This window comes from Oncorhynchus kisutch, linkage group LG7, assembly GCF_002021735.2.
Source record: "Oncorhynchus kisutch isolate 150728-3 linkage group LG7, Okis_V2, whole genome shotgun sequence".
NCBI classification, from domain to species: domain Eukaryota; kingdom Metazoa; phylum Chordata; class Actinopteri; order Salmoniformes; family Salmonidae; genus Oncorhynchus; species Oncorhynchus kisutch.
This window is the reverse complement of record NC_034180.2, coordinates 20,509,378-20,530,755: the sequence shown is the minus strand read 5'-3', so window position 1 is coordinate 20,530,755 and position 21,378 is coordinate 20,509,378. Positions and strand designations below refer to the sequence as shown.

Here is a 21,378-nt window from a genome sequence, read left to right as displayed (position 1 = left end):
TACAATTTAACACGTTCATTTATTCAACATTAAAACTATTAATATTATTATCTCAAAAGTACCCTTTTTGATTTTGTTCATTTTTAAACATTATATTTTAAACAATATACTCTACACGTACGTCAAATTTACAGAGTGGGCTCTCTCCTACTTTTAAAGTCATGAGCAATTTTATGAGCGCCACCAAAACAGTGAATGGGAAAATGGATTTAAAGGGAACTCCCTCTGCTGGTGATTTGCTGAATGTGCAGGAGGGTTGTGATTGGTTAATGACCTATAATGTCAATTTGTACGTATAAAATGTATAATTTCTTCAAAGTACCAGAGAACCCACTCTGGAAATCTGATGCCTTTAAAGAGTATATTGTTCCAAATAAAATAAAAAATATAAAATAATATGGTTCAATCAAGCCAAATGTCAACAAACCTTTTCCCTCGTCAGTGCAGTTTCACGACAAATTCGACAAAATCATAGCATGTTGCCATGCAAAATGTCAGAATTGCCTCCCAAAATCCTGGAGGGACTGATAATGACACCAAGATGTTGTCTGTGCCATGTACGGTTCACGGGTCATAGGGTCTTACAGGAGGCATGTATAGGTCTAAAAAGGGCCTATAGAAATTGCCACTTTCATCACAATTTTCCCAAAAATACAAAATGTAATAAAAATGTTCAACGTCCTTCCTCCCAATGAAGATTTTAATGTGAATTGCCAGAAAAATCTGTGATACCAGAACTATTTTTGGGCCATGCTGGCATGGAATCGCCCTATTACATCTAATCTGGCACTATTTGCATATACAGTCTGCTCCACTATTCCCTATATAGTGCACTACTTTTGACCAAAGCCCTATGGGCACTATATAACAAAAAGGGTGCAATTTGAGATGCAGTCCCACAGTACCACCTGTACATCATTAAGTAGAAGTAAATCTACTCTAGGGCAGACAGATAGCATCTACACATTCTATCAGATTAGCATTTACCGACATTTTTTTTTTTACACGGTCTCTCTCTGCATTAGCAGTTCCTCTGCCTCCATTTATCATTTATAGGGTAGAGGGAGAGGCTACAACTCAGTTTGTGTGAGGGACAGACTCAAAGTGTAACTTGAAATGAGATGCTTCGGAAACGTAAAATAACCCAGGTTTAGGAATAAGTCTATACATACTCCAGTTTGTGGTGTTGGGTAAGATACGCTTATTTTGAGGGATGGATTTTTGGGGGGGAACTGTAGCATGGTTGGGGTCAATTCCATTTCAATTCAGTCAATTCAGGAAGTAAACAACAACAACAACAAAAAAGCTCATAGAGCTCTGAGGAAAATAGGAATTTCATTTTCAATTCAAATGGAATTGACACAAACCCTGATCTGTAGACTGACTTACCTTCTCTAAATGCAGATTCATCCATCGTGTGAACGTCCTCTTCTGAACGACCTCTCTTTCAACTGCAAGAGAAAAGCAACAGAAACACAGAGGAGGATGTGAATATGGTGGCTGTGAATAAAAGATGGGAATACAGAGAAGAGACCAGCAGCATCAATACTGACTCATGTAAGACAACAGCCTCATCTACTACCAGGTAGCATCCCAAATAGCCCCGTTCCCTATATAGTGCGCTACTTTTGACTAGGGTCCATAGGGCTTTGGTCAAAAGTAGTGTACTACATAGGGAATAGGTTGCCATTTGTGACACACCCCAGTCGTTAATCAGCGAGACCTCTACCCTGCAGTCATGACCTGTCAACACACCATAGCAACCAGGGGGTGCACTTAGCGTGCAAACACACACATGCAACCCTCGCATGTGAACCTTTGCATGAACATACATCACACATCTACATGCTCACATGCATACACCACACACACACACACCAATTTATATCCAATCATATTTTATTTCACCTTTATTTAACCAGGTAGGCAAGTTGAGAACAAGTTCTCATTTACAATTGCGACCTGGCCAAGATAAAGCAAAGCAGTTCGACACGTACAACAACACAGAGTTACACATTGAGTAAAACAAACACACAGTCAATAATACAGTATAAACAAGTCTATATACGATGTGATATATTGTATTGATTTCCATACACAATACGGTGAAGCTAGTTGGTGAATCATGGTCATATCTTGCATGCTCACTCCTTGGCTATTTTTAAAAACCTCTTAACCTGTGTGTCGTTGTGCATTAAATGTCTCACTGGAGTACCATCCAACAACCTCATGAATTCCTCGGCTATCTCTCTTAGTGGATTGAAACTTTGGTACTAGGATGTAAATACGCAGACTTAACACCCAGAGTTGTCTGTATTGCGAAACTGCCGATCATTATGTATCTACCTGTCCATTAAAAGGACTAGGCTCATCAGTAGGTACGAGTACTCTGGTGTAACATACAGAGAATCTTTCTTCTCCCCTTACTCGCACCCCTCTCCATGCCATCCTTCTGTGGGGCGACCAATCAAAATCTCTCTGGGTTTTTGCCTCTGGGGCCGACGAAAGTTTCATGGATGCCACCCTGGTGTCTGAGCTGGGCATCCCCACTCAGCCCCTCTCCATTCTCATGGACGTTAGAGCACCGAATGGGCGCTCTATAGGCAGGGTCACCCACAATACCACTCCTATCCACCCGTGTGTGTCTGGGAACCACAGTGAGTCTATACAGTTTCTTGGCTCCAGTGCCACAACTCCTTATCAACTGGACTGCTGGTACTATCATGGGCTGGAGCCCGTTCTGCTATGCCCATTGCCTGAAGTCTGCGGAGTACCAGGACCTACGGGAGGTTTTCAGCAAGGCCCGGGCCACTTCGCTTCCTCTGCATCGACCCTATGACTGCGGGATCGACCTTCTCCTGGACACTACACCACCCTGGGGACGCCTGTATTCACTGTCAGGTCTGGAGACCAAGGTTATGGAGACGTACATCGAGGACTCCCTGGCTGCATGGGTTATCCGTCCTTCTGCCTCCCCGCCGGCGAAGGGTTCTTCTTTGTGGAGAAGAAGGACAAAACCATGCGCCCGTGCATCGACTACAGGGGCCTCAATGACATCACGGTTAAGAACCCCTACCCGCTACCACTCATAGCCTCAGCTTTCGAGCCGCTCCAGGGGGCCACTACCTCTCTAAGTTGGACCTCTGGAACGTCCACCACCTGGTACGGATACGGGAAGGTGACGAGAGGAAGACAGCCTTCAACACTGCTAGAGGACACTATGAATACCTGGTGATGCCATTCGGTCTGATCAATGCTCCTGCTGTGGTCCAGGTCCTGGTTAATGACATTATCCGCGACATGTTGAACCAGTTCATGTTCGTCTACCTTGACGACATCCTCGTCTTTTCCCGCTTGGCTCAAGAACACGTTCTCCACGTCCAACAGGTCCTCCAGCTTTATGTCAAACCCGAAAAATGTGAATTCCATCACTCCACAATCTCCTTCCTTGGTTATATCATAGCTGCTGGGAATGTGCAGATGGATCCCGGAAAAGGTAAGAGCGGTGGTGGATTGGCCTCAACCCACATCCAGAGTGCAGCTGCAACGCTTCTTAGGGTTTGCCCATTTCTATCGCCGTTTTATCTGGGGGTTACAGCACCCTGGCTTTCCCCCTGTCATTACTCACCTCACCAGCTGCTGACCGGGTGTTCCTGGACCTTAAGCACCGCTTCACCACGGCTCCCATATTGATCTATCCGGACCTATCCAGTCAGTTTGTGGGGGAGGTAGACGCGTCGGATGTCGGAATGGGAGCCATCCTGTCCCAGGGCTCTGCCCTGGACCTTAAGCTGCATCCCTGCGCCTTCTCTTCCCATCGTCTTAACGGAGCGGAATCATGATGTGGGGAATCGAGAACTACTTGCAGTGAAGATGGCATTGGAGGAGTGGAGCTTCCATATATAATGTGGACGGATCACAGGAACCTGTAATATCTCCGCACCGCCAAGCGTCTCAACTCCAGCCAAGCTCAATGGGCCCTGTTGTTCACCTGATTCAACTTCACCATCTCCTACCGCCCAGGGTCTAAGAATGTTAAGCCAGACATGCTTTCACGCTGCTATAGCCCTGCATCTATACCCTCGGACCCCGAAACCATCCTTCCGACGTCGTGCCTGGTGGCTACCCTCGTCTGGGGTATAGAACCAGGTCCGTGAGGTGCAGCATTCCCAGCTGGACCCTGGAGGGGCTCTGGCTAACCAGATGTTTGTCCCAGACACTGCCTATACTGTCTGTAGTCAGAACAAGACTCCTCGGCAAGCTCCGGCTTGCCTCCTTCAACCTCTTCCTGTCCCTCACCTGCCCTGAACACATATATCCCACCACTATCCTCACAGTGGTGGACAGGTTTTCCAAAGCCGCCCATTTCATTACCCTCCCCAAGCTACCTTCTGCCAAGGAGACGGCCCAGCTCTTAGTGCAGCACGTCTTCCGGATCCATGGACTTCCGGTGGAAATGGTCTTTGACCAGGGTCCTCAGTTTTCGTCCCGGTTCTGGAAGGCATTCTACACACTCATTGGGTCGTTGGCCAGTCTGTCCTCCAGGTTTCCTCACCCACACAGCAATTTGTGTGGGTGGAGTATGCCCGGAACACCCTTCCCTGCTCGACCACTGGGCTCTCAACCCACAGAGCACTCGAAGGGCATCAGCCCCCACTCTACCCAGAGATAGAGGAAAAGGTCAACATACCCTCGACCCAGATGTTCGTCTGCCACTGTCGGCGTACCTGGAAGAGAGCTTGGTCCGCTCTTCTCAAGACCACCTCCAGGTATCGTTGACAGGCGGACCGCCATCGGACGCCGGCTCCCTGCTATTGTCTTGGGCAGAGGGTATGGCTGTCCACTCGGGATCTGCCCCTCTGGGTACAGTCCCACAAACTTTCCCCTCGTTTTATCGGACCTTTCCCCATCGCCAAGATCCTTAGCCCCTCTGCTGTTTGCCCCGCACCCTCTGTATACATCCCACGTTTTATGTATCAAGGATTAAACCTCTGTCTCACAGCCTTCTGTCTCCACTTTCCAGGCCCACCCCCCCCCCACCCCCATCGATGGCCATCCGGCATACACGGTGAGGTGTCTCCTGAGTGTCCGACCTCGGGGCAGGGGATCCCATGTTTGATTGGGAGGGTTATGGTCCAGAGGAGAGGTGCTCGATCCCCGCTAGGAACATCCTGGACCTAGCCCTCATCGCTGAATTCCACCGCCGGCACCCCGGTTAACCAGGTACATGCCCTGGTAGGACGCCAGGTAGCATCCCCAGAGGGTAATGTCACACCCTGATCTGTTTCACCTGTCTTGTGCTTGTCTCCACCCCTCTCCATTTTCCCAATTATCCCCTGTGTACTTATACCTGTGTTTTCTGTTTGTCTGTTGCCAGTTTGTCTTGTCTCGTCAAGCCTACCAGTGCGTTTTTTTTCCCATACTCATGTTTCTCGTTAGTTCCTGTTTTCTAGTTCCCCCATTTTTTGACCATTCTGCCTGCCCTGACCCAGAGCCTGCCTGCAGTTCTGTACCTCTTGACACTCCCCTGATTACTGACCCCTGCCTGCCTGCCCTGACCCTGAGCCTGCCCGCCATTCTGTACTTTACGGACTCTGCCCTGGATTACTGACTTCTGCCCGCCCTTGACCTGTCTTTTGCCTGCCCCCTGTTTGTAAATAAACATTTGTTATTTCGAACTGTCTGCATCTGGGTCTTATCCTGAGGTCTGATAGACATAGGGAAAAGACAGACAGTCATAATGTGAGTAGTAATTAGACAAAAGGAGAGACAATTAATAATGTCCCAACTTGGTCCCAGATCTGTTTGTGCTCTTGCCTACTCTATTTTCAAACCAAACATGATAATTTCATAAGGAGTTGGCAAGAGAGCAGAAACAGACTGGCAACCAGGCTAATAACGTGCCATATTAAGAAAAAAATTGCCAGCAGCAATGAAATCGTCATCCTTATTCATTCTCGAAATACCATTCGTGTTCATGACAACCTCATTTGCCATGACCAGCCACCAGGCAATTCTCAGTATGGGGTCATATGTTTATTCCTCTGGTGTGTGTTTGTTCTAAAATGAGGCATTTACTCACAGATGTCGGAGTTCCTTCACCCCATTCAGCAAAACACAAACAGCTGACTCCAGCTGAGACACAGAAGTACTGCTAGTCCTCATATCCAAACAAAGTTTCATCTGGAGTTTGGACACTGTTCTTTGCTGCTCTCACTGGGCCCTGAGTAGGCCTCACTCTCAGCCTTGGCAATGTGCGCGCTCTCTCTCTTTCTCCCTTGCTCGCTCCCTCTCTTTCTCTCTCTCCCTCTTTTTCACAGCTGAGTGCTCAAAGCCGTCACCCAGCCCCAGCCCCTGGCCCAGACCAGAGCAGCTAGGCTCTTTGTGTCTTTATGGTTGCTGGCTGGTTTGCTGGCGCTGGAGCGCTGGGAAATGGCCCCCTTATTATAGCGACATGCCCTATACACACACAGACGGACACAATAACAGACACACAGCCACACCTACACGTAAACTTAGACACACACAGAGACACTCCACACACACTATCAGGCAGAGACATGCAGACACAGAAAAAAAGTGACACACACACACACACACAAGTAAAAGCAGGCTCCTGCTTTTCTTTCAAAAACAAGGACATTTCTAAGTGACCCCAAACTTTTGAACGGTAGTGTACATGACATGTACACCTCCCCTGTGATGAGAAGAGTCATTTCTGTAGTCAATTAGCCAACGTGAGAAAATGCCCACGTCATGAAAGGCTAGTTAAATAAAACACACCAAAAACGTCTGAAAACCCAACTACCCACTGGAAATATTAATAACCGTGGCCATCCATAACTGTTGATCTAATTTTCCAGGTACATTATCCAAAACGCTGCACTGGTTTCTCTTAGGAATAACAGAGCCTGGGCCAAATAGAAAGGTGCACGTATCGTCAGATCTGAGGGCTCTACAGAGAGACTTACTATGGCACGCTGCATCCGGACCCACTCGGATACCTCAGTCTGTTGGAGTGTGTGTGCTGCTGTGAATGTCTACCATTGTGCGCTGGTGGTGATTTATAGCATGTGTGTGGCTGTGCGCCTAGAATTCCTAACCAGACCGTTCGTTTGTTTTTCCGTCCCCACAAATGTGTGGACAGCACAGTGCTGAATGACGGGAATGACACCTAACGTCTAGGCAATGAGAGACAGGCCTACATGGAAAAGAATGAACCCTATTTTCTCTCTCTCGCTCTCTCGCTCTCTGTCACAGCGCTGTGTCTGATTCAGATTCCTACGACACAAAAGGTGACACTTCTTGAATACTAACAAGTGCCGCGCCGGAGAAGAGTCCGGGGGAGTGTGGACTCGGCTGGTTGAAACATTGCCTGTTAGGGACAGTCTGGGGACAATCTGTCAAAAGGCTTGTATAATCAGGCCCTATTCTCCAGGGAATCTGTCTGTTAGCCCATCAACATGTGTCAACTCCAGATGTCTTCCATTCAATGAAAGCCTCCACCAGTCCACAGGCAAATATGGACACGGCCTTCCAAGAGCCATGTGTTCAGGAGCCACTGACATTTGAACTCAGGGGTGGAAATAGAGGAATTTACGATTATGTTGTTTCTTCTCCCACGACACCGTACTGTGAAATAACGCTGTAAAGCCAGAGCATGGGTTTAGTAAGTCAGTTAAGTGTTGAGGTCAGGTTCTGTACTGGGAAAAATGCAGGATGCTGAGCCGAAGCTTCCCCCCCCCCCCTGAAAGAGCAGCGTTAACAGTCAGCTCTGATGAGGTGTTTTCTATTATACACACAGTACAACACAGAAGTTTACATTTCTTGGAAGGCCTTGATGGGGTCTGTCCTTAGAACAGCAGTCACCTGGAAGGTCCCCATTCTAGTATGGTAAGGGGTGGGGGGAGTGTTATTAAAATATTACCTTTATTTGACTGAGAACACATTATTTTTTACAGCAGCAACCTGGGGAATATTTACAGGGGAGAAGAGAGGGGATGAATGAGCCAATTTGAAGCTGGGGATGATTAGGTGGCCATGATGGTATGGGCCAGATTGGGAATGTATCCGGGACATCGGGGTTAACACCCACAGAGAGTCCAACTCTAACCTTAATCCATAGACTAGCACTAGTTTACGTGAACACAATGTTCTCAGTGGTTTTGTTATGGTTTTCCCTCTCTGTCTCAGAAGGTAAGAGCACAATGAATAGGATACATACTGTATACATGGATGATGTCACATCCTGAGTAACACAGGTGAATGCAGAGCGGTGTCATTATTTCAGCTCTCTAGCTGCACTGCCATTAAAGATGAGGTCATTCTCTGTGTGGAAATAAGGCCAGACTGACTGACATGAGGGATACATCCAAAATGGCACCCTATTCCCTATATAGTGCACTATTTTTCCTCTGTAGAAAGTAGTGCACTATGTAGGGAATAATGTGTCATTTGGGACACTGCCAAGGACCGGTACCTCTTGTCTGACTGGCATGTTGAACACAAGCTTACTGTGAATGTTGACGTGTCAATGTGTACAGTGTGACAAGCAATTCTCTATGCACTCTATCTTCCCTAATCTTATCTAGGCTACTGTTAGTTTCGAAGGTGGAACGAACATTACTACATATTGCTGCTGTTGCCGTTGATACTCATTTCTATTGTTAGGATTGATCGGATTTAACTCAGTATCGAGGGGAAACTGAAGCAACACTGTCTGGAGAAGCAGAGAAAATCATATGATTGCAATCTAATAATCCTAAATTATCATATAACGAAATGGGATATAGTAAGTTGTCAACCAGACGTACATATTCTATTCTATAACCCCTTTCCCTCTCTTTTGTCTCAGTGTGGTGGGACTGGCTCTAGACAAGATCCCAGACTTGGTGGGAGCAATGTGGCAGCTTTGCTTGCCATGCAGAGTGGGGGGAGCAAGTCTGAGACTCCTCAATCATATGGTAGAGAAAGCCTTTAACTGGGATGTGAATGATCTGATTAACATTGCAACAGCATCCCAAACGGCACACTCTTCCATACATAACGCACTACTTTTCACAGGGGCCCGTAGGTCTCTAGTCAAAAGTAGTGCACTATGCAGGAAATAGGGTGCCATTTGGTACGTGGCCATAATGTTACTCTTTCATGCTATCGCAGAGAGTTGAACAGAGAAGGGACAACCCTGTAGGACTGAACAAATATCATTAGGAGGCAATTAACTCAGTGCTTTTGTTGAACACAGATCTGTACATGCTAGATGTGTATAATGACACTGACACAGATCTGTATATACTAGCTGTGTGCTGATAAAGGCACTTCTTCTAGGCCTTTTAGTTAGTGTCTCTTTGGAGTGTAAATTCACCTACTGTTCATGTGATTATCCACTCATTTAAAGGAACAAACAGTAGATGTGAGAGCTGAGAGTCGACCAAACTCTGCATCGGCATTCTGGATGTAAACATATCAAAATAATCTGCAGATATTCCGTAGGGAAGTGTGCAAAAACAAGTGTAAGAGACGAAGGCTGGGAGTCAATCCGATCACGCTTTGTCGGCGATGCAGCTTTGTTCCCTCATTCATGGTAAATGCTGCATATGATTGCTAAACTGGGAATTAACTCTAAATGGTGAATTGTCGACAAAATTGCGATCGGATTGAATCCCGGCCTAAGAGAAAAGTATCTGATCCAATACTGACATCCTTTTTCAGCAACATAACTCCCTTCACTGACCATTGGAGTGTGTAAAATAGATACACCACCACCAACAAAGTACACAATATGACAAACAGTCCCATTCCTCCATCTGAGAGTAATTAACACTAATAAACAAAACAAGTCTGATTGGGGGCAATTCTGTGGGCAGCTAGCGCTTCTCCAGAGTTCTGCCTCACTGCCAGCCAATTAGAGGCTGTGAAGACAAGGAGGAAAAACACAGGGAGGAGGGGGTACAGGAATCTTCCTCCCTGGGTAACAGAATGTCTCCAGATGTCCTGGGGCGTGTCTCAAACCAAAATGGCACCCTATTCCCTATATAGTGCACTGCATATGGACAGAGCCCTATGGGGGCATAGGGTGAATAGGGTGCCATGTCGGAAGAAGCCATGGTTGACTGCCTGCCTGGCACCACCTCCTACGCACCTCAGAACACTCGGAAGGAACAGAAAGTTGCAGAATCCTTTTGAAAGTAGGCGAGAAAGATGAAATAAATGTGCTGGATAAATCTACAGAAGGAAGGATGAAATGAAATACGTTGAACGGATGGGTGCTGGGTTCACCCTCCCTCAATATATCCCTGCTGTTGATTCATGTTGCTTTGCATTAAGATGAGGTCCCCTCTGGGCAAAAACGGCTTGAATCAACCTTGTTTCCACATCATTTCAACAACAAAAATTCAATGTGATGACGTTGAAACATGGAAAACTGATTGGATTTGAAAAAAGTCATCAACATAAAAGGGGATTCCGTATTTGCTTTTCACCCAACTTTCACCCTAAATCCAATGAGACTGTGAAATATTTTGCCGATTTCAAATGTAAAACCAAAACGATGAACTGACGTCAGTGCCCAGTGGGTTGGCTTGGATTCATCACATTACTGCTGTTGCGTTCTGCACTGTGTAGAGTAACAATACAACTGTGCTACACAAAGTGGAGCTCATCTTATATTAAAATATGAAAACAAAACCTGCCATGATAGGGGATTCCCTAAAGACACTGCTGCTGGTGTCTTACTCTTAACCAAAGGGGTTGTATAACTAGAAGAGTTGCTGGGGTGTATAATATCAATTCTCTTTAGTTCATATTTTAGAGTGCCTTTCCTGGTTCTATATAGGCCTCACCATCCACGTCGAATTGAAAAATGACTTTGTCTTATTCTACATGTTTGGGATTAGCCAATATAAATGCAGCGTGTGTATTTTTCTGTAAGAAGATAATGGGATACAAATAACTATTCCCAACAGCGTATGATTACAATAGAAACAGTCCAGTGTCATAATAATTACCTCAGCTCACGCCTTAAAAGGGGGGGGGATCTCGGATTCGAAAAGCAACAAAGCGGTCACTCAAGTCAATGGCTATACAGCATTAATTTAAAAGTCAAAAAATTGATGAACTGTACCAATCCCGGATGGCCCCTTTAGAAGAAAGGAACATGACTCAAAAAGGAAGTGTTCATTTGTTGTCTGCACGCCTCCACTGGGGAAAATTAGCGAACAGAAAAGATGAAGAATATTTTGATTCTTTCCCAGCGTGACTCAACATGATTTGACAGGTAACCAATAGTTCAGACAGAGGTTTGTGAAATCAATATCCTTATATAGTTTCTGCATATATTGTGTGAATTAATGCTGCCTTTGCTTGCATAACTGACAGCCAGGAAATCAACATTTTGCCTACTTCATCTGAAGAATAACTACATCTTCTGAACTACAATCACTAATACAGAAAACTAATGAGCAGTAAGTGTGGGATACATTCATTGTGATTCTTGGTGCAGATTCATTGTCACAGAGCCAAGATCAATCAGGTTATTTTTGGCCCTATAAACTCAGCCATTGGCTATACAGCATTATAAAAGGAGAGAGGGGTGTAGTGATTCGATCACCAATTATTAGCTGGGTGAGACAGAGACCTGTGAACCTGAACTATACCTGAACTAAAAAAATGTGTTCACTCCTTCCTTCACCTTATCTAGTATTTGCTTATGTTTCACAATCACTCTTCATACCAGAAAGGCATGCATTCTTCCTTGAGGTAGCTGGTCCAACATGGTTGACTAGCTGAAAGCATGGGTCCCACTACTTTTGAAGTACAGACATGTAGCTTCTTAAACTCCATAGCCCAATAATTAATTCTAAGACCCCTCCCATCCAACAGAACTACAGGTTTGCATGGCATTGTAAGGGAATTGCATTTACATTACTAAACATATTCTGTAGTTGAAGGTCATTCCTGACAGGAAAGGAAGGGCCATTTATAATGTGGGTTAAGTGAGTTTGTCGGTGTCTCAAAAGGCACCGTATTCCCCTATGTAGTACACATCTAGTAGGGTGCCATTTTGGACACAACCTCTGTTCAAACCTTACCTAAATGCGAGTGCCGGGAATCCAACATGGACAATACCGGGAAACCAAAACACTCTCACGGAAGCATTTCCATATGCAAACAATTCCAGGATTTTGTATTCAATCTAAATGTGACTCCCATTTGGGTCTCAGCCAGTGTGTTTGTGAGGTCAAAGCTACACACCCCCAAAGAATGGTTCTAAATATTGTAGTACCAGGTAAGGGGTCTTTGGCTTGTTGTTACCATGGCGAAACCTTTTTTGGTGCTATATTGAACCCTTTTTTTGAAGGATCTGTAAAGAACCATGCTCATAAGGTTCTAAATTGTATCTGTATGGCACTATAAAGAACCCTTCCCTAAGGGTCTATAAAGAAACACCAAAAAAGGGTTCCACTATGGATACAACCCTTTTTGGAGCTATGTAGAACCCTTTATGTTTTTTTATAGAACCTATTCTGGTCAGCCATATTATATTGTAAAATTCCGTAGCTGTTATTATTGTGTTAATTGACTAGTTGAATCAGGTGTGGCAGCTCTGGAACAGCTGGGGGGTCCCTGAGGAGAGAGCCACTGACTGATTTAGTCAACCGTTCTCAATTGACACAAGCCCATACATGAGTCTTGCACAAGACTTACTACGTAATGGCATACCACAACACAGACAAACTGGAATAACACTCTCACTCACAGTTTCACAATAAGAGCTGTGCGCAAACCATTTGAATTATCACAAATAGAGCAAAAAATGATTTTGTGAACTGTAAAGGACCATTGAAGAGCTCAAAGGGTACTTTGAGTCATTATGGTCCCACATAGAACCATCGCCCTTCACAAAGAACCCTTGAGGAACCCACATTTTTGTTGTGTAATTTGTTTGAAGTGCAGGTAGGTTCCTTTCACAGAGATCAGGGTTCAAAGTGTGGGCTCTACCTGTCCGTGCTTTGGGCGACGACAGAAAGACTTCCAAGGAGAACAGAGGCAGAAAGATACGTAAAATGGCAACAATGCACTGGTTGATTCTTCAAATCACAGAGGTCTTTTTTTGACAGTGGCATTATCTTGAAGAACAAGATGATTGTTCCCAAAGACGATTGAGTTAAAGAAAATGTTAGCCACACCGGCAATTGAATAGCTTGAGAAGATAAAGAAAATATGTGCTGATGTCATAGACCGCATCTTCCTCATTCCAAACAGACTAAATATCTAAACAAGATAAGTACAGTCACAAAGATACAAAAGACAAGCTTCCACTAAACTAGACCAAAAAGATACAAATCTAATCCACATTTTGAACAAAAACCAACGTGGCCTATACTTATTGTATGCACTGTGCTGTTTGCTCATATACAGATCAGTTAGTTAGGGTGAATTTGGGTACAAATGTTAAATATATACAGTAACAGTCAAAAGTTTGGACACACTTACTCATTCAAGGGTCTTTCTTTATTTAGACTATTTTCTACATTGTAGAATAACTATGAAATAACACATATGGAATCATGTATTAACCAAAAAATTGTCAAACAAATCCAAATGTATTTTATATTTGAGATTCTTCAAAGTAGCCACCCTTTGCCATGATGACAGCTTTGCACATTCTTGGCATTATCTCAACCAGCTTCATGAGGTAGTCACCTGGAATGTATTTCAATTAACGGGTGTGCCTTCTTAAAAGTTCATTTGTGGAAATGCTTTCCTTCTTAATGCGCTTGAGCCAATCAGTTGTGTTGTGACAAGGTAGGGGTGCTATACAGAAGATAGCCCTATTTGGTAAAATAATCCATATTATGTCAAGAACAGCTCAAATGAGTAGAGAAACAGCAGTCCATCATTACTTTAACACATGAAGGTCGTTCAGTGACGTACTGGGCCGTACACACTATCCTCTGTAGCGCCTTGCGGTCGGATGCCAAGCAGTTGCCATACCAGGCGGTGATGCAGCCAGTCAAGATGCTCTCACTGGTGCAGCTGTATAACTTTTTGAGGATCTGAGGACCCATGCTAAATCTTTGCCTCATCAGTAATTATGTAGTAATGACATTCATGTAACCTACATGAAAAGTGAAGTTCAAATCATGAATAACTTCGAGGGATCAGGTGGAAGGAGTCATCTTTGGTCAAATATATTTGAAGGGGAATTTTTTTTTGTTTTGTCTTCCCAAATATAGTGCACTATAGATCAGTAATGCTTTAAAAGTGAAGTTCAAATCAGATCCTATGCAAGGAGAGCATAACTTGGTGAAAAGAAGAAGGAAGGAAAAAGAGCCTACTCACTCACTCACTAGCTAGGTTTCCATGCAATTAGCGACAGACTTTCATGCAAATATTTTTTTTAAAATCAGCATAAAAACAATATGCTCAATTTCCCATCAGAGATGTGTTTCCATCCAATTGAATAGTTTGGGATAAAATACTGTGTGATGATGTAGTGTACATAAAAAATAAAATGGAATGGTTAACCCCCCCCCCCCAAAAAAGGGGATAAGATTATTTTTTTACAAATAAAAGTGAAATGGGTTTCCATCGCATTTTCAACTCTACTGATGGTTTTCTTACAAAAAAAGGTTGCGTTATATAGCGATACCACTCTGGTATTGACATGTGTGCTGTAGCCAACAGCTCACAGATACAGTGCGGGTATAGCCTACATGATGAGATTCTTTGTCGCGTCTACTCCCGCTTGTCCCCTCCGGCGTTCGAAGTAGCCGGTTTACTAACCACCGATCCTGGGAACCATCATTACTTGCACCTGGCATTTATCATTACACGCACCTGCGCTTCATCATTAGGCACACCCGGACTCTATTACCTCACTCATTACCACCCCTTTATCTGGCACTCCCTTAGGTTCTTTCCCCGGGCAGTATTGTTTCTGTTGTTCATGTCTAGACGCTACTCCTACATTGTATCGTTCCATGTTACTACTGCTTCTCGACTCCCAGCATATATGTTACATTATTATAGATAAAAGAGCAATATTTTTTTTATTTGTCAAACTGCAGACAAGCATCAATGATCATGCCACCAGAATAAGACCCTCGATATTTATTGCAAAGGGAGCATGGAGCTCATCACCTGGCACTTTCACCACCCTGCGAAGTTCATCATAAATGATTGAATCTGCACCCTAATAAATTGCAAGCGTTCCTCACGAGTCGTAGTGGGAGGACCACACAACATGCGTAAAAGCATTTCCATGGACATTTCTTGAATAATACATTTTACTGACACAAAAAGATCCCATCTTGTCTAGCGTATTTAGTTCCGTCGACATTTGAACGTTTACCGACAAATGCTCTGTTTCCATCCATCCTGTCATCACATTTTCTTCCCCACATGTACGTTAATCGCATAAAAAGGTTGGATAGGAACCTGGTTACTCATTACCTTCCCCTGACAGCTACAGGTCAACCTGAGAACAACAATCATTGCTTTTTTATAAAAACAGAGCTGTAGGCAGAGAGAGCACGGCCCTGATTTGTCATCATCACTGCAATCCATGAGAGTTACTTATTCAAAGTTCTGTTGGACCGTTTATTTCTTCAGCCCATTGGTAGAAACACCTGCATCTAATAAAACAGGCACTTATACAGACCTCAGACAAAGAGTAAACCCACCCCGTGTACGTCACTCTCTCTCTCCGCAGGTTTATTTGACAATATAACCGTTGACCTTTTAAAATGCGCCATGGTATTTTTAGAGTGGAAAATGGGCCTCCTACAAAAGGAGTGCTTTTTGAAGCATAAACCGTAACTTTAGACTTATCATCACTCAAGATAAAATAAGAACAGTTGACTTGGACCGACCATCATCCTGGAACTGTTGGTCTGGCCCTAGCAATATCTCTGCCCATTAGAAAACCACCGCTATGAGGACAGTGTTGTCAAATCAAATCAAATCAAATTTATTTATATAGCCCTTCGTACATCAGCTGATATCTCAAAGTGCTGTTCCAGAAACCCAGCCTAAAACCCCAAACAGCAAGCAATGCAGGTGTAGAAGCCGAATCCGATGTCCACATTATACTTGCTTCTTCAACGATACGGACACCATTCAGTTGAGTTTATTCACTATTCAGTTCACAATAACATTGTTCCCCTTCTTGCATGTCAACTGAGACTTTGCAATAGTGATGCAATCGTCCATATTTGATACACTCCACATTCACTGTCTGGCTGCTACAGTGACAGTATGCTACTGAACCTCTGTACTACACACATGCGCTAGGACCGGGACGATAACAGTATTGCAATATCTTTTCCATGGCATAAATGAAAACACGAAGCAGATCTAACTCTTTGGCCCTTTAAAACGCCTTCTGTATGTAAAATATTGTGTGCTATAGTTGGAAAATGAATCCATGTGAATTCGCTTCGCGTTTTGTTTCCTTGCCACGATACTAACGAGTATCGCGATACTGGTATCAACCCAGCCCTAGATGCGCAGACACACACACACACATTACACACACACGCTTAGTACATGTCAGCAACAGCATGCTTCTGTATCCAGATATGACAGGGTTAAACATGGCTTACATAATAGCTCTGCTGCGCAGGCTTCTAGCTCTCAGCTGCATATTTTTCAACACACTACACACACTTGGTATGTGTCAGGGAAGTCAGCCCCTCATGCATGCTACTCAGAGAAAGTGGTAAATTGACTAAATATAGACGTCAGAACTCAGAAGTCCACTGCTGTACATCTACGGCCTCCCGGAACCTCGCTACATCAGTGATGCTCTGGAGAACCGTGCAGCGAGGCAATCCTCGAATAACGAGCAGGTGGAGGAGGAGCAGGGGAGGATGAAAGTGGTTCTTTCTCCTGTGCTTACAAGAACTGCATTGTAAGAGAGAGAGAGAGAGAGAGAGAGAGAGAGAGAGAGAGAGTGCACATGACCTTAATTCTGATTTTCTTTTACCCACCGCGGATCCCACGGTTTTACATAGAGGCTCAGAGTGGATGGGAGCGAGAGACAGAGAAAAGGAGAGAAAGAGATGATGAGGAGGCGAAGGCAGCAGCAGAACTGTCTAAGCAAATGAATACTGCATGATAATGTCTGAATACTGTATGAACTTCACTCTGTACAGGCAGACAGGATAGGCTGCAATAATACAGAGCAATATCAAAATCCTCTGCACTAGAGGTCGACCGATTAATCGGAATGGCCGATTAATTAGGGCCGATTTCAAGTTTTCATAACAATCGGAAATCGATATTTTTGGACACCGATTTGGCTGATAAAAAAAAAACGCGTTTTTTACACCTTTATTTAACTAGGCAAGTCAGTTAAGAACACATTCTTATTGTCAATGACGGCCTAGGAACGGTGGGTTAACTGCCTGTTCAGGGGCAAAACGACAGATTTTTACCTTATCAGCTCGAGGATTCAATCTTGCAACCTTACGGTTAACTAGTCCAACGCCCTAACCACCTGCCTCTCATTGCACTCCACGAGGAGCCTGCCTGTTACGCGAATGCAGTAAGAAGCCAAGGTAAGTTGCTAGCTAGCATTAAACTTATCTTATAAAAAACAATCAATCATAATCACTAGTTAACTACACATGGTTGGTGATATTACTAGTTTATCTAGCGTGTCCTGCGTTGCATATATTCGATGCGGTGCACATTCGCAACTATCGTTGCTCCAACGTGTACCTAACCATAAACATCAATGCCTTTCTTAAAATCAATACACAAGTATATACTTTTAAACCTGCATATTTAGTTAATATTGCCTGCTAACATGAATTTCTTTGTGTCACTTCTCTTGCAACAGAGTCAGGGTATATGCAGCAGTTTGGGCCGCCTGGCTCGTGGCGAACTGTGTGAAGACTATTTCTTCCTCTCAAAGACAGCAAACTTCGACAAACGGGGGATGATTTAACAAAAGCGCATTTGCGAAAAAAGCACAATCGTTGCATGACTGTACCTAACCATAAACATCAATGCCATTCTTAAAATCAATACACAGAAGTATATATTTTTAAACCTGCATATTTAGCTAAAAGAAATCCAGGTTAGCAGGCAATATTAACCAGGTGAAATTGTGTCACTTCTCTTGCGTTCATTGCACGCAGAGTCAGGGTATATGCAACAGTTTGGGCAGCCTGGCTCGTTGTGAACTAATTTGCCTGAATTTTACGTAATTATGGCATAACATTGAAGGTTGTGCAATGTAACAGGAATATTTAGACCTATGGATGCCACCCGTTAGATAAAATACGGAACGGTTCCGTATTTCACTGAAAGAATAAACGTCTTGTTTTCGAGATGATAGTTTCTGGATTCGGCCATATTAATGACCTAAGGCTCGTATTTCTGTGTGTTATCATGTTATAACTAAGTCTATGATTTGATAGAGCAGTCTGGCTGAGTGGTGGTAGGCAGCAGCAGGCTCGTAAGCATTCATTCAAACAGCAATTTTGTGCGTTTTGACAGAAGCTCTTCGCAATGCTTCAAGCATTGAGCTGTTTATGACTTCAAGCCTATCAACTCCCGAGATTAGGCTGGTGTAACCGATGTGAAATGGCTAGCAAAGTTAGCGGGGTGCGCGCTAATAGCGTTTCAAACGTCACTCGCTCTGAGACTTGGAGTAGTTGTTCCCCTTGCTCTGCATGGGTAACGCTGCTTCGAGGGTGGCTGTTGTCGATGTGTTCCTGGTTCGAGCCCAGGTAGGAGCAAGGAGAGGGACAGAAGCTATATTGTTACACTGGCAATACTAAAGTGCCTATAAGAACATCCAATAGTCAAAGGTATATGAAATACAAATCGTACAGAGAGAAACAGTCCTATAATTCAAAATAATAACTATAACCTAAAACTTCTTACCTGGGAATATTGAAGACTCATGTTAAAAGGAACCACCAGCTTTCATATGTTCTCATGTTCTGAGCAAGGAACTTAAACGTTAGCTTTCTTACATGGCACATATTGCACTTTTACTTTCTTCTCCAACACTTTGTTTTTGCATTATTTAAACCAAATTGAACCGGTTTCATTATTTATTTGAGGCTAAATTGATTTTATTGATGTATTATATTAAGTTAAAGTAAGTGTTCATTCAGTATTGTTGTAATTGTAATTATTACAAATAAATTAAATAAAAAATTGGCCGATTAATCGCAATCTGCCTTTTTTGGTGCTCCAATAATCGGTATCGGCGTTGAAAAATCATAATCGGTCGACCTCTACTATGCACTGATTTAATCTGAGTTGGTTCCCTTTTTACACTGCAATATAATGGCTCTGTCCAAGAGAAAACCAAGCTGAAGGTCAGTGATGGTCATGCACACAACGTAAGGAAACCAAATGGTACCCTATTCCATAGATAGTGCTCTACTTTCGACCAGAGCCGTATGGGCCCCGGTCAAAAGTAGTGCATTATATAGGGAATAGGGTTCCATTTGGAACACAACAAATAATGTAAGGTTGTACTGCTGTTAGGTTATCCAAACACTGCGATGGATGGCGTGCATTGATAGTGAATACTCGTTTCGTGTGTCTCACCAACGATTTCAGTATAGTTGAATAAACATGGGGGGCTTCAGGGGGAGAATCAAAGGGACACTGAATTTGTTCTGAATCAAGAGGACATCTGAGCTCGTTTACTTGCCTTGCCTGAGTACCAACACAGAATTTAGGAGGAACAAAAATGATAATAAGCCAGGGGGTGAGTGAAAGAGAAGAGACCATTGTCCTTTAGCCTCCACCCCCATCTCTCTCTCTATACCCTACCCTCCTCAATCTCATACCAGAATGTGAGGGAAGCAGCACTGTGTGTGCTCAGCCTTTCCCCCTTAGTCACTCTGTGTTGAAAAAGTGTTGAGATGTGGGGGACTCGACTGGCCTGGTGAGCGTTCAAGAACATCACATTCAAACAAGTGTGAGTGTTTGAGGCAGTTCCTCGCCCCACACATCATATGAAAATGTGTTCTGTCACTGGGCTTTAGAAGAAAAGCCTTCTCGCTCTCTCTCTCTCTCTCCGAGTAGAAAGTCAAGTCCACCGCAGCAGTGACTGCAGACTTTCACTCTGGCTCAGCGGCTCTAGCTTGTTTGAGCATTTTGTGAGGTACTGTATGGCATCAGCAGAAGGCTCCGTTCAGTGGAGGACTGTCAAACTATTTCAACAGATGTCCAGTCCCTAAAGGTAGAGTGTACACACTGCTGTTGCCGGCTGGTCTCTCTACTTAGCAGCAGGTGTGTCCACGTACACAAAACAGACACACACATGCCCTCCTGAGCCGTGCTAGTGACCTAAAGCTCAGCTACTACGATCTTTGTCCAGCACAACATGTCCGATATTGATTAACTCTTTTATGCATCATTTATTCATGCTGAGCTCAGAGACACATCCCCCCCTCCATCCACTGTCTGCATCCCAAATGGCACCCTATTCCCGATATTTCTAATCGACCTGGCCCGGGTATCCTGGAAGGACATCGACCTCATCCCGTCAGTTGAGGATGCCTGGTCATTCTTTAAAAGTAACTTCCTCACCATTTTAGATAAGCATGCTCCGTTCAAAAAATGCAGAACTAAGAACAGATACAGCCCTTGGTTCACCCCAGACCTGACTGCCCTCGACCAGCACAAAAACATCCTGTGGCGGACTGCAATAGCATCGAATAGTCCCCGTGATATGCAACTGTTCAGGGAAGTCCGGAACCAATACACGCAGTCAGTCAGGAAAGCTAAGGCCAGCTTCTTCAGGCAGAAGTTTGCATCCTGTAGCTCCAACTCCAAAAAGTTCTGGGACACCGTGAAGTCCATGGAGAACAAGAGCACCTCCTCCCAGCTGCCCACTGCACTGAGGCTAGGTAACACGGTCACCACTGATAAATCCATGATTATCGAAAACTTCAATAAGCATTTCTCAACGGCTGGCCATGCCTTCCGCCTGGCTACTTCAACCTCGGCCAACAGCTCCGCCCCCCCCGCAGCTCCTCGCCCAAGCCTCTCCAGGTTCTCCTTTAACCAAATCCAGATAGCAGATGTTCTGAAAGAGCTGCAAAACCTGGACCCGTACAAATCAGCTGGGCTTGACAATCTGGACCCTCTATTTCTGAAACTATCTGCCACCATTGTCGCAACCCCTATTACCAGCCTGTTCAACCTCTCTTTCATATCGTCTGAGATCCCCAAGGATTGGAAAGCTGCCGCAGTCATCCCCCTCTTCAAAGGGGGAGACACCCTGGACCCAAACTGTTACAGACCTATATCCATCCTGCCCTGCCTATCTAAGGTCTTCGAAAGCCAAGTCAACAAACAGGTCACTGACCATCTCGAATCCCACCGCACCTTCTCCGC

General features: G+C 44.3%; 1 protein-coding gene across 2 annotated transcripts in view; it reads right to left on the bottom strand.

Annotated features, from left to right (window-relative positions):
• LOC109894300 (calmin) overlaps positions 1-21,378 on the bottom strand; it is a 47,108-nt gene that overhangs the window by 18,710 nt on the left and 7,020 nt on the right. For both annotated transcript variants that reach the window (XR_004210590.1, XM_031828669.1), the window contains exon 2: positions 1,390-1,451. Coding sequence is in view for 1 of the 2 variants with exons in the window: in XM_031828669.1 (XP_031684529.1) it covers positions 1,390-1,451 (62 nt within the window). In the remaining variant the exon portion in view is untranslated. The remainder of the gene's footprint in view (positions 1-1,389; positions 1,452-21,378) is intronic.